This window comes from Phalaenopsis equestris, unplaced genomic scaffold (assembly GCF_001263595.1).
Source record: "Phalaenopsis equestris unplaced genomic scaffold, ASM126359v1 Scaffold000094, whole genome shotgun sequence".
In the NCBI taxonomy this organism is placed as follows: domain Eukaryota; kingdom Viridiplantae; phylum Streptophyta; class Magnoliopsida; order Asparagales; family Orchidaceae; genus Phalaenopsis; species Phalaenopsis equestris.
In genome coordinates, this window is record NW_018164536.1 from 4,920,228 (window position 1) to 4,944,864 (window position 24,637).

The following is a 24,637-nucleotide window of genomic DNA, read 5'->3' on the forward strand; positions in this document are numbered from 1 at the left end:
ACTGGTTGAATATTCATAGAAAGTAGCTGTTTTTATTCTCGTTTCAAGAGTGGTGCATAAATTTTTTGACTCACATTTGCTTATAATAGACATTAGATATACGTTTTATAATCTCATGTATATATTTATCAATTTTTTCAAAATAGCAGAAAACAATAAAAGAATGACCATAACAAAATTTTCATTATCATTGGAATTTACTTTATTTTATATATTGGGATTTAGCTATTTCATAATATTGTCTTAGTTTAAAGGTTTTGGCTTTTTGGGATCCTTCTCTATTCTTACCTTCAAATCCACTATCATAGTTTTAGCATTGTTTTGCAAATATTTGCAATAAGACCAAAGGGATGGTTACATTTAAAATTTTAAATTACTTGTTAACAGTTTGCAATGATATGATATGCTCTTAACCTAAAGATACGTATTTAATGGACATGAATTCTTGCAGTGGACAATAACCTTCCACTAAATTGTCTTACATATGCCAGCATGGACGAAGTTGATCACTTTTGCTTGAATTTTCCTATGGGATATATGCAATCCTGTATACTAATAAATGACGGAAAGGAGTGATTTCTTGAGAATTTTTTTTATGATGTTGGTTCTATTTTAATGTTTTGTTGCCTGCTTATTGCCCTTGTGTTTCTTGATTAAAGATTGCGAGGGAGATGGTCATTAGTCCTAGAAATTCAAGATTAGGCCTTACCACCTTAGTACGAAGAGTTGGAATGATGGATCGACCGGATAGTTCGGATGGTGAGCTTCTCAAATATAAGGTATTTTTTTTGTATTCTTTGTTTTTTTTGTTTCTAAAACTCTGCAATTTTTTCTTAACACAAGGCTTGATTCCTTTCTTATTTTAACGCTTGTTTCAGTGGGATGATCCTAGTGTTGTTCCTGCTGGCATGACTGTTGAAGTTTCATAGACTCGAGAACTCACCAGGGTAGTCTCTTTTCTTCATTTGCTTAATTTTTTATGTGAAAGTGTTTTATTTTGCTAAAGCATTTTCATATATAATCTAGTAGCGCCCGTAGAGTACATTTCACCCCATATGTTTTTTTATTCTCTGTTAACTGTTAAACATATCTATAAAACTTGTTTTCTCCTAAGTGATAGTAGCCTCGAGTTTTTCATCTTTTTATTAGGCATGCATGGCTAAATTTTTCAGGTTCGTGTGACAAATTTTATAGTGTTTTCTCTTTACAAGCATGAATTAGGTAACATCATGAATTTTGTTGCTCTTATATGTGCGAACACTAATTCTTGAAATCATTAAAATTGATTCTTATTGTTATGGTTAATTAAAGACTCGAATGTTTAAATTTATGTAAACTACTTTATTTGACATGTTTCCGATAAAACTTGCTTCTAATATGAACGGTGAAAACCTTCAAGATTATGCTGCATGGTGCCAAGAGTAAGGAAGCAAGCTTTTGATTCGAGATGCTTATTGCCTTGAGTGTCACATCCTCTTTGAACCTCCTTGGGTCAAACAAAGGTATAGCAGAGGACGACGGCTCAGTCAGATTCAGTTGTTACCAATATCATCCCGACTTTCATAAATCTGGACTACTTAATGGAGGATTGATCTCACTAAACATCACAAGTAGAAACTGGCACTTCAATTCATCCAATATTGTTTCATATCAAAATACATGAGGAAATATGTATAAATAATTTTCAAATCATATACAAAAACTGTTAAATACTTAAATATAAAACATAAGTACCCTAACACTCTTCAAATTCATTCAAAAATTATTATAATTCAAAAGCCGTACAAAAGTCTATTCACCTGACAATTGCCCACTTCCTCCTTACCTCTTCTTGAAAATTAATAATATAATATAGTGTAAGGTACAACCTCAGTGAGATAATATTGTAATAAGTACTAAAATATGATTCTATAGATATGAACTAAACAACATGCATGCTAGTTAGTGGATGGTGTGACTAACAACAGGCGCAGTGATAAACATGCTTAAATACTTAGAAGTACATGTAACATGAAGTAAATTTAGTATAAGAAACATTGGCCAATAAAACCAAATTGCTTTTGGCAATGATTTTATTTCTTTCACTATGCAAAGATTTGTGTGCATTTTATCCTCAATATTTTAGTAGTCCTCTCTCCGAGACTCCTCAAAGTCACCATCAAAACGTGAGTCACTATCACAATTATTGTCATTGTTGCTGCTCCCTTCATCAAGGCAAATGTTATCTTCTATTTTTCTACCTCACGCATCAGATTGATAATTGTTAGGGGGACAATGTCTAGAGCGGTCCCTTAATTTGCTTCCACTTGCCTTCCTTTCCCCGACGTCGATGCTGCTAGGTTTAACCTTTCTTTTAAAGTCACCATCATGGTTGTTGCCAACCTCTTATTGCTGGCCTCTTTTACCAACTGCTCTTCGGATTTGATAGCCAACTCAAGTTGTCTTGTGTTCTTCAAAAGTTAGACAAACCTCGTCTCCCGAACGAATGATCACTGCTTTCACATTGATCTCAAAGATGATGATCTTCACATTTGATATCGCCGAGCTGCTTGGCTCTATCAGCATGTCTTTGAACTCTTTATGGAGATGAAGTATGACTTTCAATCTTTGATGAATAGGGTGAGGCATTTCATCCTTATTAGAGTTAGATGCTAGGTGGTGAGGCAAAGGAATTCGTTATCTCTCTACCATAACTTGAAGAGACAAGAATTTGGTCACCGACCACATGACTTTGTGTTTTCAACATAGGAAGACAACATCCTATAAGATATTGTTGTAATTCGATGTTATGTGTCTTAGATAAATTCACAACAAGGAGATTCACCAACTCCAACCTAAGGGAAAATAAAGCCCAAATTGGAAGTTGCTGGCAAACAAGTAGAGCTTTCCTTCCAGACGAATGTAATGTGCCTTATATTCTTCTTTTGCTTTCTGATAGGGTCACATTTATCGAGAGCTAATATCTAGTGACAGTAGACTTCAAAAAGTTATCATTCATATGAGACAGAGAGAACATCTACTTTAAAGAAGTCATCATTGTCTTGTTTAGAGGTTAAATGAGTTGAGTTTTGTCGAATTCGTGTCACAACTCGGCTCGGAGGCTTGAAATTACTAAGGGAAAACAAACAGTCGTACAGTGAAATTAAGCTAATTGCAATTTCTATCATTAACAATCAATCATTCAAATAAATCAAAAGAGCCATTAACAAATTAAAATTTAATTCAACTTAAAAGTAAACATTCGTGGATAAAATTATCTTCACTAGCTTGGTTGCATTTTTTATAAAAATTCTCTTTTATTGCTCATTTTTTATCTCAAAATTTAAAATTGAAATGTCAGTTAGAAATATGATGAGTCTTCAACAAGTCAATGAATATTTATATTTTTAAACTACAATAATTTAATGGAAAAGAAACAATACATGTTAGCAATGGTGAATCAATATTAAATAATTGTCAATTTATTATTTAGTTGTGACCATTTAAGAACGTAAAGTACAATATTTTATCTTTTTTTATTTATATCATTTACATCAATCACTTGATAAAGCAGTTGACAAGTGCACCATCTTTTTTCTAAATAATATGCATGCTAGTCAAATATAGTCAATCAATATAAAAATAATTTACAATATATCATTAATGACGATCTTTCAGGAAAGATGAGAATAATATATCTTATAATACAATATCTCATCTTCGTTATATCATTTACTTCAATCACAGGGGCATCGTCTAAAATTGTATCTTATTACATTCAATAATTTTGAATTTTTTCTAAGAATTTTAATAGTTCAACTTTTAATTTAAATTTCTAATTTATTTATATATTTAATTTTTAAGGTTAAAATTTACAAACTAATTACATGTCTATCATCCTTTATTAATAAATTTAATAAATTTAAATACATTGTCTAAAGTTTGTGTTTTCTTATTTTCAGTAATATCTAACATTCATGAATGAGATATTTGGGTGTAAACGAGCCGAACACGAGCTAGCCTAGTCTCAGCTCGTGTTCGACTCGTTGAAAAGTACCTCGCTCTTGTTCGGCTCTTTGAAAAATACCTCTTTTCGTGTTTTGTTCATGTTCGACTCGTTTGTTTAGCGAGCCGAACACGAGCTGTTCGCGAACAAAAAACCATTTTGACTACCCTAGTCATGCATTCGACTGTTAGGGTTGTAATCGAGCCGAGCTTGAGCGAGTTCATACACAATTTATCAAAAATTATTATTATTTGTGTTCGGCTCCTTTATATATCGAGCTAAAAAAATTTGTTTGTGTTTGGCTCGCTTATTTATCGAGCCAAACACGAGCTATTCACTAACAATGAACTATTTTGATAACCCATAATCACACAACTGTAGGATGCTAAAGGTAGGGCGAGATTTAAATCTTGTTTTTTATAATAAAATATTCATTTAAATAGAATTTAATATATTTTTATTCTATTTTTAATTAGCAATTTTATTTGATTATAAATATTTGTAGCATTTTGGTCAATTAAACTATTTAAAAATAATACTGATTATATATATATAATTTTTTCGAGCCAAAACAAGCAGAACACAAACGAACAAAACTTTGTTTGTGTTCGGCTTGTTTATATATCAAGTGCAAAAAATTTGTTCGTGTTCGGCTCATTTGCCTGAACACGAGCTATTCACGAACAATGAGCCGTTTTAACAGCTCTAAGTGGTGTTAGCTTTACTTTATTTTACATTTAAGAATAACAAATATCAAATAAATACTATTGTTAAATCATTAAATTAATACATTACTTTAACTCTCATCTTTAATTTTTTTTCAACGCTCGAGTAAATGTCAATCTCTTTCTTCTCCCTACTAAAAATATTAAAAATAATCCGTCTTTAAACATTGTATTTATCTTAAATATATCTAAATCTATTTTATAAAAAATTCAGTAAATACTCACTTGTTGTCATTCCATGCTCTTCCACACCAATCGAACACAGTTTGATTTTCAATCCCATGTATTAAATCTCCCTGTTTGATCCTCCCTAATGTGACCACACAATCACGAGATCGAAGAGAATTGAATTGGCTCTAGAAGGTTTCTCTCGTGCTTGGTCATTACTCAACATCACATTTTGTCTGAGCCCTGCATGCACGAGCGAGTGTTGCCTGCTTGCCTCTATCTCGTACACTTTTGTGTGATATGTTCTTGATGGCATTGTCACTATTTTTATTTTTGCTTATGAGCCAAACCTGTCATGTTACCTCTTCGTGTTCTTGCTTATCATGCTTCATCCCTGTTCACACGAAAGCTACATTAAGTCCATTGTGGTCGATTCTCTTGTGATTTCTACTTCCTCGCTCGTGCTTGGCTTCCCTCATTGATCGATCTAACACGCTCTCCTACTCTATACTTCAAGCACGAGAGGTTTGCATTCTTCTTATCTCCTTGCTTTGTTTGATTCACTTTCATCCCCTCGCTTTTGTCTTCATCTTTGCCACTTTTAATATCTGTGAACCGATGATGTTATTTCAAGTGAATCAACTTTTGTTAGTTTGATCTTTTTATTATTATTATTATTTTATTTAACGAGTCATTACAACTTGAGTTAACCCTAACTTGAGCTTAAGTTTGACTAATTAATGGATTTCAAGCTCAAGCTCGAAATCAATTCTATGAGTTTGAGATAAAGAGCCAACTCATTTAGCATGAAAGATGGGAGATGATTTCAATTTAGGCAATTGTTGTACAAGATAAAAATAATGAAAAACTAAACAAGAAATAATAAGAAAGAACTTGGGATAATGAGAAAAGATTGTATTTTTATTTAAATAAATTTTTTATTTGAATGCTTAAATTTCATTATACTTTAGGTAAAATTTATATTAAGGTATTTTAAATGAGCCAGTTCACTAGATTATGAGTTTATTCTTGTCTAGCTCAGGTTTAACTCATTATCTTATAGAGCTCGAGGTGAACTATATATCGAGCAAAGCCTGTGTCAATTCATGAGTTGGCTTTGCTCAGTTATACCTTTTAGTCTAGCTTTTTGTCATCTTCTACAACTGAATTGAATGTAATCACTCAAAGCTTAGTTGCTAGATTGAGTAAAAAAGTAGTGCTGGCATACCAAACCTATATTTATTGAACGTGGGCAGGATTGCCAGGCATCATGGAGATGTCTACTTGTTGCCACACCAGTTCGCAAATTGAGGCTCTTATTGGCTATCAAACCAGGGCAAATTTCCATTATCATTTTTAAAAATGATTTTACCCTGTAATAATGCAATGATGGATGCTACTGACCTCACATAATTTCAGATACATCTTCTTGACCATTTAGAAGCTTGAGGATCACAATCTGGCCTATTATCTACTCAAGCATCTGAAGAAGCTGTTTGCGTGAAGCCCAACAATCTTCTTTCATCAGCTTATATGCAAGATAATGCCTATTGCCGTTTTTATTAAAAAGGTCACGAACATAAAGTCACTTTGATGAGTCCCACTTTGTTCCTCATGTTTACTGCTCCTGTATATAGGAAATTTGGTGGCATGGAGAAGTAAGAAGAAACTGTTGTTTCTAGAAGCGGTACAAAATCTGAATTTAGTGCACTCGCTCTGGGAATCTGTGAAGGGATTTGGATTCAAAAATTGTTAAAAAAATGGAGATGTATTCACCAAGAATCCTTTGTAGCATGACAGGACCAAGCATACAAATGGGTCTATACAAATGTTTTGTGGCAGTTATCAGTATTACCAAGAATCCTTTGTAGCATGACAGGACCAAGCATATTGAAGTTGATAAACACTTCATCTTTGAAAATGTTAATAGTAGAATTATTCAACTAAGTTACATCCCGACACACCGACAAGTTGTTAGATGTATTCACAAAAGCTTTTCCTTTAAGCACCTTCTCAAAGTTTAATACCAAACTTGGTCTCTGTAACATCTACTATTTGAATTGAGGGGGAGTGTGGAAATCTGAGAAGATCTTGTGAAGGAGTTGATTGGGATAACTTAAGGAAATTCTTAATTTGTTTATTCCCTTCCTATTATATATTACTTTTTTTTTTTCAGAATTATTTTCTTTTGTAACGTAGTTTAGATATATTTGGTAAGTTTGTAAATTAGGAGAAATTGTTTTCCCTATATATATATACTCTATATGTGAATAATATAATTAAGAGAGAATTATTCCTCTTCAAATCAATTTCTCTAATGAATTTTCATTGGCTTCTTTGAAATTACTAGTAGTGATTGGAACTTCAGGAATAGCACATTTTAAAAGACCTATTTTTAGAGATTTTGTTGACAAGAGATGTAAATAACTTTCCGAGGCACATAAAATTAGTATGACAAATACAATAGTAATGCTATATAATTCACCATTTTTATTGGAATTTAATTAGGATTGGGGATAATTTTCTATTTCTTTTGTGAATATTGTCTTGAGAGCTTGAGGATATAAAGAAGTATTGGGCATGAGAAGGTAGTGCCTCGAGAGTATCTCAAAATAAAGTGCTTGTCCTCTCTTGGTGGCTGCCTGATAGCTCAACTCTTGCCGGTTCTTCCATTTTTGTTTGATCACAACTTCTAAAGCAAGAAGATGCCATGCATGGTGGTACTTGCAAAAATATGTAATTTTGATCAGTATTAATTAATATTATAAAATTTTTATTGTTAAATACATATGGGATGCTATTGTTTTATATATTTTTTTTTTCTTTTGTTTTTCGGGTGCGTATGTTCTTCATTGTCGTGCTTGTTATATGATTTTTGATATTTCTAATCTCTCGGCAGTATATTGAAGAGACTGAAGAATTTGCCATCAATGGAATAGCCCAGAATAGACACATACTTGACATGATTGTTAAAGAACTTGTGGAGAAATCGAGGATGACCGGACTGGTAAATATTTTTGAGCTTTCTCTCATGTTTTTCAGTTCTCTCTTTCCAACAGTCTGTATATCATACTACAGTGGTGGTTCTGTTGGACTGTATTTCATTTGTTGTATCAAGAAAAGAAAATGGAAGATCGTGTGCTTCTTTGATAGTTGGGTCAATGTATTTGTAACATGATTTGATTGGGTCTACAGTTCATAATGAAAGGGGGTACTCTCTTTATGATCTCTATTGGAAATAGCTTTATGGGATTGTGCATGTCATACTTATTATAATCAAAACACACAACCGATCTTCAAAAAGTTCGAATAGATTGTGTTGGGATATGCTATATCGGAAAACATTTATGCATCAGGCTCCAAAAGATCGCACCTTGAACTTTTTTGCCTTTCCTTGGTTTCATTGAAATTGTTTTCAATAAACTTTGGTCATAGTCACAGCTTCTACATATAGGGCTTTCAACATTTTTCAACGACAACCAATTTGTATAATACTTTTTCCTTTTTTTCCTCTTTTTGCTTAGCATTTCATATTAATAACTAATTTCTCATGTCTAGGTGTTTTAAATGTACACTATCAGGGCCTACTATTGGCATTAGCTTCTTCTGTTGGTGCTTCTGAAAGTAACTTGGCATCTATAGCCTTCAATATATCATGATATGTATTCAAGAGAAGAAGATTAATTATTCAACATTGTTGCATTGATTGTTATATATGATAATTGCGTCTGTCATTGTGAATTGATTTGGGGAAGTCTTTTATGGCGTTGGTCTCAGATCCTTATTAGTTTTACTTGTATTCGCTTGTTTTGGTAGTTCCAAACTGTGGTTGTGTTGGCCTAGGAGAAGAGTTGGTTCAATGGTTCATACTGAAATGTGCTTAGCTGGGTCTAAAAGTTTTGCAATAGAGTTATTTAGCTCAAAACAAAATGGGGAAATATAGTTATCATAGAAAAAAAATTATGACCTTGTTGGGTGAGTCATGTTCCTCTATGACTCCATGTGCATAACTTGGAATGGAAAGTAGGAACAAAATTGCAAATGAAATTTGGAGAAAATCGACAACTTCGATCATTAGATAAAAGCTATGAATGTCCTAAAAGCAGTCAAATTTTAATTCTGCAATTAGCCTAAAAGTCCATTTAAGCAATCCAATTTTCTGAAGGAAAAGCATACCCTAAATAGTGAATTAGATTATCCTATACTTATTACATTTAAACAAAATAAAATGAAAATAAGCGACGCGGGGTGGGGCATCTTCTGCGCCTAAGTTGGACGCGACAACTTTGAGCTGCCTTGGCCGGTTTAACTAGCCTCTACTTGAATCGGTACAATCCTGTGATTTTGAATCTCTGATGAATCCTTCTCGTGGATTTGCCGCCTACCTAATGGGACCCTATCCTTTAGTTGCTATAGGTCTATAATTATGTTATTTTTGTATTTTAGGTCAATTGTTTTTCATGTTTTTGTTTAGGACAACCATCGACATCCTATTTTCTGCTTTCTAGGGCCGTATCCAAAAGTTTGTGCTCCGACTTTAGCTCGTCTAAGTTGGTGACCTTCTTCTAAGGGTTGAGTGATGCGCCGGCTATTATTTGTTCCCAAGGGAGTAATTATCCTCAATCTTCCCCCCGAACCCCTCGATTCGCTGCCACACCTCTAGCCTAGATGTAGCCTCCCTAAATAGCCATCGTAGCTGTTCTTTAATGCAGTTTTGCTTTTTCCAGCCAAGTCTCTTCCATGATCCCTACTGTCCTTCCAAATCAGCTGCTAGCCCTCATTCTTGTTGCTTTTGGCAGCCCCTAGCCTTCCAATCTTTGTCTCAGCCTCCCGCTTCGCCGTTCTTCTGAATCAGCCCCTAGACCAGCTGTCCTTGCTGTTTTACTCCAGTTTGCCCCTTCCCTGCCATTGTTCCGGCCTTTTGCTTCACTTCCATCACTGTCCCAGCCCTCCACCTTCTCCGCCGTAGCCGCACCGCCTTCCTTTTGCCGTTATGATGTAGTTCCAGCCACGCACCCACAAGCTCTATCTCAACTCATCCATCTTTCAGAAACCTTACATGCTGAATTTGCCACCCTCAACACCCCAACTTGCTCGTTCCAGCCCACCTAGCCGACCTATAGCCCCCTTGGGATACACTTTAGTTGTGTTTGTTTGTGTATGTTGCTGTATTTTCCTTTCAACGTGTTGATTGTAACAGCCAGTTGGCTTTTCTCGTAATAATATTTGCTTAGCCTATTGTCGTTCAGGTTAACTCTGATATCCTTTGGTATTAGTGCTAGCCTAACCCTACTCCTATCTTAGGGATTAGCATCGCCTCATATCAACCCTCAAAGTTTTCTTTTCCTTCACCCTACAAACCTTCTTCGACTATTTACACCCAAAACCCTAACCAACACACCCAATGAATCTGGTCAGGAATCTACCATGGACGACATATAACAAATACTCTACCAAGTGCTACATTGGCTCGATGCCATTGAGGAAAAAACACTGAGGGTGGGATCACCGTTGACTGTAATAGTAAAATTCTTAAAGGAGTGCAAGAAGATTGCTTGAATCCCTTTCGTGATGATGATTTCGATGGAGAAGAAGACAAGCCACAACGCTTTAGGGTACAATATCAGCAGAGGCCTAGAGCGGAAGTGCCTATTGAAAGAGACAGAGGTATGGTGCCTCATGAAGGATACATAGATGAAATGCCTATTAGAGGATACATGGATGAGATGCATGTTGGAGGATACAGGGATGAGACGCCTGTTGGACGATACACAGATGAATTGTTTGTTAGAACATATAGTGATGACATGCCTATTGGAGAATCATAAGATTTGGGACTGAAGGTGAACTGACCAGACTTCAAGGGGAGAACGAATCTAGATGAATTCCTTGAGTGGATGCAGATTGTTAAGCGAATTTTTGAATATAAGGTGATCGATGATAGAATAGTGAATGTTGCGGCCATCTAACTGAAGAAGAATACTTCTTTTTGGTGGAAGAATCAAGTGGCGAGACAAATAGGACGGGTTGGAAGAATCGAAAGAGGGAGAGACAAAGAGAAGGACGAGACATAATCACTTCTTGTGAGAAAATGAAGAATGCGATGTAGTTACCTTCCCTCACACTATCGTCAAGTTATATTCTTGAAGCTTAACAACCTGTAGAAGAAGGAGCTATCAGTAGAGTAGTACACAACAAAATTCATGCAACTTAAGTTGAAGCATGAGCTGAAAGAGTCAAAAGAGCACACAATAGCCAAGTACTTGGGAGGTTTGAAGCCCACCATCAATAATGTGGTCCTGCTGCAACCTGATTGGACACGGAGGGATGTGCAGACCTTAGCATTGAAAATGGAGACAACAAATGCGTAGCGGTCAATCACCGTCAGTCAGACAACCACCCACAACTAGAGACTTTAGGAGGACCAATTCTCAGGGAGTGTGAAGAAGTCTGATAAAAGTAGCGCGCCCACTATAGTCCCAGCCAAAAAATGCTTCAGATGCCTTGGTTTTGGACATATCATTTCCAGCCGCCCGATAAGCCGAGTTGTGTCCTTCACCAAGCAGGATATTGTGGAGTAAGTTAGTGACGAAAGGGCAACTGAAGAATAGAGTGAGAAGCACTAGATTCCTCCGGATGAGGGCGAGATGCTTGTGGTTCAACTGATATTTCAGATTGAGGCTATGTGGTAGCAGTAGTGGTTTCGCCATAATATATTCTGCACCCATTGCACTGTGAAGAGAAATGTATGCAACATTATCATTGTTGAGGTTAGCAATAAGAATGTGGAATCTACATAGATGGTGTACAAGTTAAGCTACACGACTTAGAGGCATTTCCAGACTCACTCTTTGAAGTGTTTGAAGAATAAGAACAAAGTCAGCATTGACCGGAGATACATTGTGGAGTCTTTCATTGAAAATCATCTATAGGACCAAGTGTGGTGTGGCGTGGTGCCCATGAATGCTATCTTATTTTGTTGCGGAGAACGTGGTAGTTTGATTGCTGAACTCAGCATGATGGATTCAAGAATGCCTACTCATTCACTAAGGATGAAAGACAATTACTTCTCTTACTTTCTACAAATTCCGAGGTTACAGATGCTCTTGCTAGCAGAAAAGCACCAGCTGGATTTTGGTGATGATGTGGGATAGTGAGATAGAGCAACCAATTTCAGACATAGGTTAGTGACTATAGAGAGCGTTTCAGGGCATCATGATTGATAGCTTACCACCAGAACTACCGCCATTAGGGGAGTTCGATCTGTTCTCATGTCAAAGTGGGATGAATAAAGCTTGGGCTACTTTTAGAAGTATACTTGATACGAAGAACCGGTTCAATTCAGTCACGTACTTCCAGATGGTTGGATCGATATGGATGGCTACTCGCAAGTGGGGGGATTTCATTAGGTGTTTTGGGGAACAATGTATTTGTCTGTGGAATCATAGTGCTTTTAGGGCGGTTGTTAAAGTTTATTCAGCCCTGGGAGATTACAACTCTGTTAGCCTCAATTTGCTTCATCCATTTCCGTACTACAAGGAAACATAAGCTTCAATGCATGAGGTCAAAGCTCCCCCAACCCCGGGAGACTGAGGTGGGGCAGGGTGTCTGTTGTGTCTATGTGGGACATGACAACTTTGAGCTGCCCGGGTTGATTTAGCTAGTCCCTGCTTGAACGATTCAATCTCGTGAATCTGAACCTAAGGTCGATCCTTTCTTATGGTGGATTTGTCGCCAAACTGAAGGGACCTTATCCTCTAGTTACCCTAGATCTATAAGTATGTTATTTTCGTGTTTTAGGTGTGTTTTTGTCATGTTTTTGTTAAAGATAGTCGTCGGTGTCCCAGTTTCTCTCTTCTATGGCTGTATCCAATGGTGTGTGGCGCTCTGGTTGTAGCTTGTCCAAGGTGATGCAAGTTGTGTTTTAGTTGTAGCTTGTTCCCACTGTAATATTTCTCTTCGACCTTCTCTTCCCCGTGCCCCTTGATTCCCTGGCACGCCTCTTTCTTTGCTCCGGTTTCCCCAAATAGTCGTTGTTGCTGTTCTTTCCTACAGTTCTCCTCTTTCTAGTAACCTCCCTTCCATAATTTTGGCTGTCCTTTTTTTGAATTAGCCGCCAGCCCTCCCCTTGCTGTTTCCGGCATCCCCTACCCTTCCAGCCGACCTAGATCAGTTGTCCTTGCTATTTTACTGTAGTTTTCCTGTTCCCAGCCACTGTACCAGCCCTCCATCTTCTCTGCCGTAGCCTGCAACACATTCCCTTTTCTGTTTTGTTGTTGTTCCAACAGCCCACGTGCATTACAACACCTCATACACCATCCAGAAACGTTACCTACTGAATCTGCCTCCTTCCAGCACCCCAGTTTGCCCATTACAGCCCACCTAGTCAGCCTTCACCCTCTTGGGGTAAACTTTAGTTGTGTTTATCTGTGTATGTTTTTGTATTTTACTTTCAACATGTTGGTTGTAACTGCCAATTGGCTTTTCGAGTTATAATATATGCTTTACCTATTATTTGGATTAACTCCGGTATCAATAAGTCTGCAAAATCAGCTACAATTAATGCGTGCTAGTTGTTGACCTCATTTTTAGGTCATTACTCTTTTCCTTAGGATCCTAGGATCTAGCTCTACGGGTTCCTATTGACTATCTTAGAGGACTAGTATTGGAATCCATCCCTCTTAGAAATTCAAGTCACTTCCTATTTCTCTTGTGATGTCTCTCATTGATGATCTCAAAACCATCGTCGTATGGTCGAGTGGTTAAGGACTATCATGTGGAGACTTAAAAAGAAGTTCCCAATAGGATCTCAAGCCCGAGAAAAACATATTCAGGACTTTATCATCACACACACACATAAAATGCACAAAATTCATTAAGTTGCAAAAGATCGGACTAAAATTGAGCTTAAAAGATGGGTAAAAATGCGAACTTTTCTGGACAACTTCGACGACGAAACGGACCGCGCCAACGCTTCTGGAACGTCAGAATTACCAAAAAAGAACGTCTATTTTGTTATGATATTACACACGAATAAAAAGATACGAATCAAATATTATTTTGAAAATATTAAATATATTTATATTTATATTATTAATTATAATAACATTTATAATTATAAACCCTACTTAATCCCTACCCGCGTGCGTGACCCTCGTTTTATCCCGGTCGCGACTCGCTTGGCTCGCCCCCTCTCGTGCCCTAAATCCCGTGACTCATCCACGCGGCGATCTCCCCCTTCTCTCGACTTTTCTCCTTCCTCGCGTGGCCTCGAGCTCTCGGCTCTCCAATCGCAGTGGATGGGCTAGCCGACCCTTCTTCTTCTCGAGGTTTTACCTTCTCCTTCTTTATTGTGGCGATTCTTTCCCGGTTGTTTTATTCAACCACGAAATTGTGGTAGGTGGCTGTCCCCCTTTCATCTCTGCCTATAAAAGGGCTTCTTAGGGTAGTTTTCTGGGTTGTTGAAAATTTTCTGAAAGAAATGAAGGCTGAGGTTTTCGCTAGTTGTTGTTCGAGGTTTTTAGGAGAAGGCTCTGCCAAAATTCCTTCTCGGCTAGGTTCTTATGTGCTGGGGTGTTCGTGGGTCGTTGCTTTCTCGAAGGTTTTGGGAGAAAAAAATTTCCATAGGAAGCATTTTCTTAAATTTATTCTAAAGTTTTGCTTTAAGTCTGCATTAAGAGGTATTTCTCTTCTCCCTTCTAATCTGCATCATTCGGATATGCACTTGAAAGTACTCCTTTTTCCCTTCTAAAGCATGTGGAAGTAAAGTTTAGGCTTGTTTTGAGATTTAAGCATGAATAGTTTCTAGAAACGGTAAAAATGGAGCATAATATGGATACTCTCTTTTTCTGCTCAAAATGCATGATAGATAGAATTTGGACAATTCCAGTTGTTGCCATATTATGATTGTTGTTTATCTGGAATATATGTTAGAAATGTAATGCTGAAGTTCTTTGTTGTTGTTGCTCTTGTTCAAGTAAATACTGGAATTAGTTTCAATACTAGATAATATGTTAGCCTTAGGGATCCATTTGTGCTTATTCGTTCCCTGTTACCTGTTATTATTTGAGGCATATGCTGGGTAAAATACTTTGAAATATAAGGCTTCAAGTGATTTGAATTTGATAGCCCTGTTTTGACCCATTTGTTGGGCTCAGTTTTTTTTTGTTTCTTTTGGGTTGAATATTAGCCGGAAATTTTGTTATGTTTTCCCCATTTGGTGGGCTCTGTTTTGGATGGATTTTAGCTGGAAGTATTGTTTTTCTTTCTTCCTCATATATTGGACTCGTTTTGGCTCAACAATTTATCTGTTATTGGCTCTCTTTTGCTGGGTTTAGTTGAGCTGAAATTGTGTTTTGTTTTGTCCCCCTGCTGGGCTTGATTTACCTGTTATAATTATCTGTTTTGCCCCTCTGTTGGGCTCGGATGTACCTGTCACGGCTCTCTGTCTTGCCCTTCTTATTGGGCTCGGTTTGCCTATCATGGTTCTCTGTCTTGTCGTTCTTACTGGGCTCAGTTTGCCTGTCATGGTTCTCTGTCTTGCCCTCCTTGCTAGACTCGATTTGCCTATCATGGTTCTCTGTCTTGTCGCTTTGCTGGTCTCGATCTACCTGTCACGGCTCTCTGTTTTGTCCTTCTTGCTAGGTTCGATTTATCCAAACTGTCGTTTTTTTTTGCCTCTCTTTTTGGGCTCGGTTTGATTGGAGGTTCTCCAGATAATGTACCTCATGGAATTGTTGTTGATAATCAAGTTTGTCATCCAAAAAATTATGATTTCAATATGTGCTTTTATGTGGGAATGTTTAATATAAGCATACCAACTCACTATCATGTTTTATTCGATGAAAAATGGTTTCAGTTTGGATGATTTATAAGGCTTGTCCATTCACTCTCTTATGTATATAAAAAAATAAGAAAGAGTACAATCACAATATATGTGGAGGCTTTTCCTTAGTGCCCCTACTCGTGAGCTTATATGGGGAGCTTGGCTGTGCTTTTTCTGGTCTCTACCCGCGGGCTTATTTTGTGATTTGGTTGTGCCCTTTCTTGGCCCTACCCGTAAGCTTAAATATGTGGTGGCTTCTCCTTTGTTACTCCTACCCAAGAACATCTGCTGGTTGGTTTTGTGAGCTGTTGCCCTTACCCATGAGCATCCCAGCTGGTTTTCTTTTGTCTTGTTTGGTTGTTTTTTGTTCTCCCTGGCTATGATACCTGTCGTTTGGTTGTGTGGGCTGCTGCCCTTGCTCGAGAGCATCCACGTGGTTCTCTTTTATTTTGTTTGGTTGTTTCCTGCTTCTCCCTTTGTTGTGAAGTTGGTTTTGGTTTGCTCCCCTGCCCATGAGCATGCCAGTTGGTTTTCTTTTATCTTGTTTGGTTGTTCTTCGTTGTCCCTGGCTGTAAACATTTATATGGTTTTATCTGGATGATTTCACGACTTATTTGACATGAGAAGCTTTTGATTAAGGATAAAATTGAATGGTTTTAATATTGACATGATTTTTGGAAATTTAGAAGGTCGGCGTCCTTGGATTACTTTCCTTTGTTTCATTTATGAAATATGAAAGACTCTTACAACTTCATTTCGGGAAATCATACGAATCAGATTCATGAAGGATTCGAAAGCTCATAAAATTATCATTCATGAAAGAGTTTTTTTTTTTTGGAAGTTTGGAAGTTTGACATTAAAGTTTGGCATTAAAGTTTGGATAACATAAACGTCACATTTGAGTTCAGGCTTGAGTGTGTGATTATGTAAGTGGCGGTGTAGCCATGTATACGATCGTCACATTGATTCGGGCCCGTTTCGATCTGTTCGAAACAAGATTTGTAAGGGATACCCTTCTTGGGTTGATCAATTTATTAAATTTGAGAAAATGATATCTTTTTTGGGTTGATTCAAGCATCTTGGGCCCTCATTTTCAGGTCTTTTTGTCATAAGTTTTGAGGGTTGATTCACCCTTCGCCTTTTCGATCTTTTGGGTGGATCAGTTCCTCCTCTCTCTCATCTCCTTTTTTTTTCCTTGCTTTTTGGTTCGATTTTCGATGCTTATGTCTGATACATAAGTGTACATATATAGTCTTTTGCTATATATGAAACCATCAAGCAAGGTCGCAAGTAGATCAGTCTTGTTTTGGGGCTTAGGGCGATAATGACAAAGACACACCGGTGGTAGAGCAGAATGATATTCTACCCTACGATATCAAGACCCAATCCTGAGACCTGATGAATCGTAGAATGATAGTATCATTCGCCGACGCAAGACTAGCGGGGGACCCGTACTTTCTTAGCTTATTGGCAGTCATACGCCCGACGGCGTGATCGACTCGTGGACAATCATAACTTTTCAAAATTGATAAGAACAGAACATGATAAGAACATATACAATATTTATAAAAAAATATGTTTACTACAAAATTGATATAACTTCCTTTTGTATGTCTGAAATTCACGTGCATGCTAAAATATAAATTTTAAATATATTGTAATTTGATTGTTCACTTGTTGATTACCAGTACCGGGCTAAGGAGTACCCTCCTAAGTTAGGTTTAGCAGGACACTCTTCTAGTTGAGTGACAGATTCTATACATTCGGGTGACCGATAGTAGCTTTCCACGTCCATCGAGTACAAATATATAATATCTGAGCCTAGCCCCGACCCAAGTGCTTGCGGTTTTTTTTCTTCGGATTTTTCGTGGGATTATATTGAAACTTTTGGTAAAGCACTCGTGGTCTTTTTTCGGGATCTTCTCGTGCTTTTCAGTGCTCTCCTTGAGTTACCGTTTGCTGTTTTTACTTCGAGATTTCCGTCGTGAGTCATTTGCCGATTTTCTCTAGTTTTCTTTCGTCATGGGTCATTTAACACTCCACTCTTTCTTGAGTATTCTAAGTAGTATTTCTTTTGTTGATGCAATTCATACTAGTTCATTTCTTAAAATTCTGTTACTATACTTCTACCTGCTACTGCTATTTTTACACACTATACCTTAGAATAGGAGAGCGATAGTTGGTTTTATAGGAGGTACCCGACAGCAGAGCGTTGACTAAACAATTGCATATACCCTTAAAATTAACATCGAATCCGGAGGTGTTACGACGGGGAGCTTGGAGCGAACACCATGGGCAGCGCTACAAGGACACACAGAGGAGCAACTTCGAGGTGTATCTGCAGCATCAAAACAAGTTCACGTCAACTAAGCATTTTCCTTAGTTTAAATAACAAACCATAGGATTTCGAGGTGGTTTGCTTAGCGCAATGTAAATCCTCATCTTATCTTTAGTCTTTTGCATAACCCTGTTGTGCAATTATAAGTCCTAACATTTTTAGGATTTCGAGATTATCGTACGGTACGGTATAAATCCTTCTATCTTTCTAGGCTATTTGCACGATCGTATATCGTGTGAATGTAAGTCATAAATTCTAAAATAAATTGCAGGATTAAACATTAAATAACATCATTTCACAGACATAAAGCCAAACATAAGGATATTTGAGAAATCACCAGGGTTTCCCCTGGATATGTGATATCTCATACCCTTCATTCCTTTGGATTCCTTAAAATAACTGTTCCTCTTTGAGCCACTTCTGTTTGATTTTCTAGTGTCAAATCTTGGAAACCTAAACTTTGAAATCTGAAAAGGCAAAACCACTGATCTTAATCGAGAGTTTTCTTAAGTGACCTCGGTCATTTAAGATGTAATTAACTATAGGGGTTTGCCTCTATAGGGAAATTGGAACTCAGGTAAAATAAACCTTATCTAATCCTTATATTAGGTAGGAGAAATTGTCGGTCATACATAAAAGGTTTTGCAGACCAAATGAATGTCACAAACTTCTTAGTTTAGGTGGTTGAGTCTACTATCAAGTGGTATGTTTATCCTTCGGGATAATGTATTACTTATGGTATCGCGCTCAACCATCAAAACTATTTAATATGTGAGACTCGTTTGGTCTCATCTATTTTTAAATTAAAATGTTGCTTTCAAAAATCGTATTTGTATTAAAGCTATTTTCATATTTACAAAAATCATCATTTCAAAAAAGTAACGGCCGACGCTAGTATAGTTCAACTCATTTATAGCTTGATTAAGTACTAGTCATGGTCCGATATTCCCACGAGAAATTGGTGTTGTGTGATCTGAATTGGTTGAATGGTGAGCCAACGTGGATATTATTACTTCAGAGTCGCCCAATCATCATAGGACATACATTTCATGATACCACATATTATAATATATAATATATGAAGATTATAGTGTTGTGGAGTATATGCTTTACCTATATATGCATGAGTGTGAAGAGATTCATATGGTTAAAATTTATTTTGTGGTGTTTTCAAAGAATTTTGCTAGCTTATGGAAGTGATTTTTGATAACTGCAATGTCCAAAAAGGAGAGAGAGTGGCTTCCATTGAGAGTAGTGCCGTTTTATCTGTTACTGATTGGCAAGTTCAGAGAAAGAGAGATTGGGTGTAATAAAAAGGCATGATAGAGAGGACAAGTAGGGATCACTCAAATGTTTTTCAAAATCTAAGTGGCATCCATTCAACTTCTATTTATATAAAAAGGTTTATTAGATAATATTAAATTTAATTGAATTTAAATATAGAAAAATCTTAAAAGTTTTATAATCTAATTTAAAATAAAAAAATAGTAATTTGAATGCAATAAAATTTAAATGGATCAAAAAATAGTAAAAAAAATTAGAAATCTTGAAATAACCTAGAATTCTTTTTCATGCTGCTGCAATTGTTTTCCCATGCAGATACACTAATTAGAATTGCAATTTTCAGGTCCTTTTATAAGCAATGCGGTTGCAAAGAAGCCTACTTCTTTCCAATCAAACCCATATTGACCTGGAACGCAGTCCTTTCCTACGGTACCGTGATTTTTCCGTATTCGGCTCCTGCAATCACGGTGTCTGGACCGAACCAAGACATATTTTTTTCCTTTTTTATTTTCTTGCTATATTTCCTGCAAGTTTCCTTCCTTTTTGGTTCTTCCCTAATTCTCTACTTTCTAATTAGGCTCTTTACTATTATGGATTTATATATATGTTGTATTTTGTTTTTATTGGGAGTTTTTATTAAGTTTCTGAATTTGAGAGTTAGTTCTCTGAATTTTCGCTCTCCGGAGTGCTGTAGCCTCTTCGCTTCCTTAGGAATTGGTGGTGGATACCCTTCGCCATCTGCACCTCGTTGATTCGAAGTTCCTCCTCTATTTCCTGCTGGTTAGCTGTCAAGGCCAGCTGTTTTCAGAAGGAAACTGCACTTTCTTCCTGGCTTGATAAGCTCAACTCGCAAACTCGTTAACAAGTCGAACTTGAACTGAATCATAAGCTGGCTTGGCTCACATACAAACTCAAGTCAAAGCAACTTTAACCAAATTTCATGAATTCCAATATCTAAAGGGACCTTCTAGAATTGAGGTAGATATTTATCTGAAGAGATAATTCATTACTTTTTATGTTGATCTTACCTAATAGAGGGCTTTATTTTCTATGTAGTTTATCCCATGATTAACAACTAATGGGAGCTGAGCTATTGGGGGATATCAAAGCTTTGATCATGATTGTAATAAAATGATTCCTTTTGTGGCAAATCATGCTGTTAGAAGACCCAAATCAAAAGCTCTTCCATTATTGTGCCAATTAGTGATGACACCATATTGTCAGAGGATACGTGTGAAATTTTTTATGGTATGAGACAATCTTGAGAGTGACCTTAGAGGCATGTTTGATATGATATTTTCTATTTATGAGATTAAGTTAATATTAAATTTGTCACCCTCAACTGATTTGTTCTGAGGTTAAATGGATTATTTTTTTTATCTTAAGGTGGTAGATTTGACTTTACCCCATATTATCTGTGATTACTTTGTATTTTTTCTATTTGTCATCTTAATCTGAGCCCAAATTAATATATGTTGCAATTTGGGTACATTTTGGTAATTGAATTACCTCTGGTTGAGATGTTGGTTGCAATCAATGACTGGATTCTCTTCTATTTGGAGGTTTTAAAACCTTGCCTTTACTTAAAAGGGGTGAATTCTTAAAGGAGTCGAAGGCCCATACGTCTAATAAAGAGGATCTCCCAACCATTTGCAGTAAATGCATTTTGAGAAATAAGGTGCTATATATTTCTATTAGCATCGGTTATGACTTCTGTTTCATCTCCTTTTTTCAGCTATTAAACTAGTTTATCTCGAAAACATTAAGAATAGCTCCTCTGTCTATATCAGCTTAACTAGTTTTTAATGGTAAACCTCAATGTTAGAGATTCATCAAATCAAATACCTTTTATTAACGTTATTTTAACTTAAAAATTACATTTCATATAACCCAAAGAAAAAAAAAGGTAAAGAAAAATAAAAAGTACAAAAAAACTAGAGTGTCTTGAAAAACAAAGTTAAGATCCAAATTTAGCTGGTCCTTCCTGTAGGAGAAGAGATGATGAACGAGGTGTGATAGTTGCTACATCATCTTAAATGTTTTACGTATGCTAAACTTGATTTTCTGTTTTTTACTGAACATCCATTTTTTTTTGTTTTGCTCATGGTTAAATCTGAGATCCTGTCTTTTGGATTCAAGATGTGGATTCTACATGGTTGATTTTTTGCTGTTCTGATTATAATAAGCGCATTCTAGACTCGGTGTTTTCCATCTTTGATAGATTTGTTTAACAAAAGCTTCATTTTTATGAAATAATTGGAGTATTTGGAATTTCATTTTGCAGTTTTCCTGACAGCAGTTTGGATCTAGTTTGGTTAATCCTTTTTTTTTTTTTTTTTTTTTTTTTTTTTTTTTAATCTTTTGTTTAGGAAGTCAAGGAAAGAATGCAGCATCTGACTCCTGTTATGTTTGAAGATTTTATAGAACCATTTCAAGTAAACTTAGAAGAGGTATGTTTCTTGCTATTTTTTCTCATTTTATATACATCAATATATATATATATATATATATATATAATTTAGAAAGAACTACTGCTCAACTACTGCTCAGATATATTCTTGGTTTATGTTTCATTGCTCAAAACTTAGTCGTGTTGCTGAGATGAGAATGCTTAGATGGATGAGTGGCTTTACACTTAGAGACAAAACATGAAATAAATATATATGTGAAAGGGTTGGTGTAGCTCTTGTGGCTGACAAAATTAGAGAGTCGTCTTAGATGGTTTGGTCGCATTAAACATCGATTATCTGATGATCAGTTAGGAGAGTAGTTGTTTTGGATTTGACTTATGTTAAGTGAGGTAGAGGTAGACCTAAAATGACTTTGGGAATGTTGTATAAAAATGATCTTAATTTGTTAGATTTAAATGAAAATATAACACTCAATAGGAAACACTCAATAGGACACAATATAGAGAAAAAAGATTCATGTAGCAAACCTCACTTAGTAGGATAAGCACTTGTTATTGTAATGGAAAGAATTATTCAAAAACCTAGGGTATTACAACGTTTTACAAATAAACTTCTAAACTTCTTCAATATTCCCTTTTTAGCAATAGAACCATAAATAATGTCTGAATCTCAACACTGGTTGTTATTGCTGTTGTATATGATCCATGGCTTGTTATTAAACGTGATTTTCCTATCTTTTATATTGCACCTTTAATGGACAAACCATACATTTACATTTTCGTTCAGTTTAATGCTACATCATGTTCTCAATGTTTCTATACATCTAATTTTACTCATTAGGACTTTATTCTAAACTCTAAAAAAACTTGGGCATGTTGTATAAAACATGATCTTAATTTATTAGAACTAGATGAAAATATGACACTCAATAGGACGCAATGGAGAAAAAAGATTATGTAGCCGACCCCACTTAGTGGGATAAAAGCTTCTCGTTGCTGTTATAGTGGACTTTTTTCTATGCATGTAAATGAAGTTTTTTTTTTTTTTGTTTTTTTAATGCATATATCAATCAGGTTCAAGTTTACATGAATTGTTGACCTTTTACAGGAGGGACCGCTTCCGGTGAATCCTCGTTTACACTATCAACCGCTTGATGTGTATCCTGCTCCTCTCCATAGATGCTGATGTTTCTGTGGTAAGACTTTGCTAACATGGCATTAAACAAAGTCTGGCTCACTGAGTTTATCACCTCGGTTCCACCATTTTCTTTTGTACATCAGGCTTCCAGCCGAGTACAGGAAGGAGATTGCTAAATACGTGCATGAAGAACACATTGAAGCTGCTTTGTTGGGTGTCTCAGAAGAATTTTGTCTGCTGACTTTCTGGAGCCACAAAGTCTGAAAGTGGATAGTAATGTTATGCGGCAAGTGTTTCAGATTATGAGTGAAGCTTTGCAGAATAAATAAATTTAACTTTCAAGATCTTTACATCAAATTTGTGAAGATTTGATCATGTAAAAAACATGGTGTAAAAATTTTAAGAGTTTGTTGTGAAGGTGCTATATATGATCAGTCCTATTGTTCTGTACTTCTAAGAATGCAATATTCTTGTTCATCATAAGATAATCAATTATTCATTCAATTAATGTTCTGATGTCATGTCCTGGAAATATATGACCAAAGTCATCAGTTTTCTTTTAGACTGTTAATTTTATTGACATGCAAGATTGTAAGCAATTTTAATATAATTTGATCAACTTTACTTGGATGCATCAACTTTTGTTCAATTTATAGATTTGATTACAGAATAAGATAAAGTTTGCAGGTTTTTAAATTTTATGATATCTTATAAGACATTTAGAACAAGTTCCTTGAGAAATTTTTTTGCAGTTGGCATTTAATTTTTGAAGAAATATATTTTTTTATATTAAACTGAATTTCTTTGTTCTTTAGCAAGGCAATTCCTCCACAAAAAAAAAAAAAACAAAAAAAAAAAAAAAAAAAAAAAAAAAGAAGGAAGAGGAGTGTATTATTTGGTCAAAATAATAGAGCAAAATTTTAGCTTTGAAATTGATCTTATGTTCTAATTATTTTAGCTTGAAATAGAAGCAATTGCTAAATTCCGATTTTAATTTTTGAAATTGATATTCCTTGCCGTGCTCTTCCTTTCCCTTTCTTTGTTTCATGGACACCATCATTCTTCTGGGATGTTCAATCTCTCTATTGTGATTGTTGTATTTATGACTTTTATTTAATGGATATATTATAATTGATTCATTTTTTTTTTTGTCTTTTCTTGTATTGTCTAATCGTCTTCTATATAAAGAGTATAAGACTCATGTAAGAGTTGTTCGTGTTGAGAAGTGTTGAGTTGTAGTCTCAAGTCATCTCTCTTTCTTCCCATCCCGTGCTAGTGAAATAGCCCTTCCCGTAGATATGGGCGAATCAATTTAACGCCAAATCACGTAAATATTTTGTGTTTGATTGTTATTGTGTGAATTTCTATGTTTTCATGTTATTCTCGCATCATAATTGGCATCAGTCTTTTGGGTTCGTGATTGTCAGCTTGGACGCGGGGTTCAAACGATTGCAAAATTTCAGAGAGGTTACGACGGCGACTCCAACAAGTACCGGCGGTTTCGGCGGCAAGGATCATGAGGAGCTGACCTGTTCAGAAGGTTCACCTAGAATCATATGTAGCAGGGAGGAAATTCGGTGGTACATTAAGCTAAAAGGAATGTTTCCTTTAATGAAAACAGGTGCAAGCTAGATAAAATTCCAATTGGAAAGTTTAAAAGCTTAGCTTCTTGAGATAATGGAATTTCGGTAAACGACAAAGGTAGAAAAAAGAAAGCTTTATTTAGCAAAGCTTTTTGAAAGCTTGTTTTGGGAATTGGAGGAA

The 24,637-nt window shown here is 35.9% G+C and overlaps 1 protein-coding gene and 1 long non-coding RNA gene across 2 annotated transcripts in view; both read left to right on the forward strand.

The window, feature by feature from the left end:
* Window positions 1-929, forward strand: part of LOC110020183 (ATP-dependent zinc metalloprotease FTSH 12, chloroplastic-like) — a 40,958-nt gene extending 40,029 nt beyond the window's left edge. The window contains exons 6-7 of the mRNA XM_020718189.1: window positions 660-779; window positions 879-929. Coding sequence (XP_020573848.1) covers window positions 660-779; window positions 879-929 — 171 coding nt within the window. The remainder of the gene's footprint in view (window positions 1-659; window positions 780-878) is intronic.
* Window positions 930-23,344, forward strand: LOC110020305. Its single transcript, XR_002293514.1, has 5 exons — window positions 930-947; window positions 7,778-7,885; window positions 21,695-21,775; window positions 22,844-22,931; window positions 23,017-23,344. It is a non-coding gene; the product is annotated as an uncharacterized LOC110020305 (long non-coding RNA).
* Window positions 23,345-24,637: the final 1,293 nt, after the last annotated feature.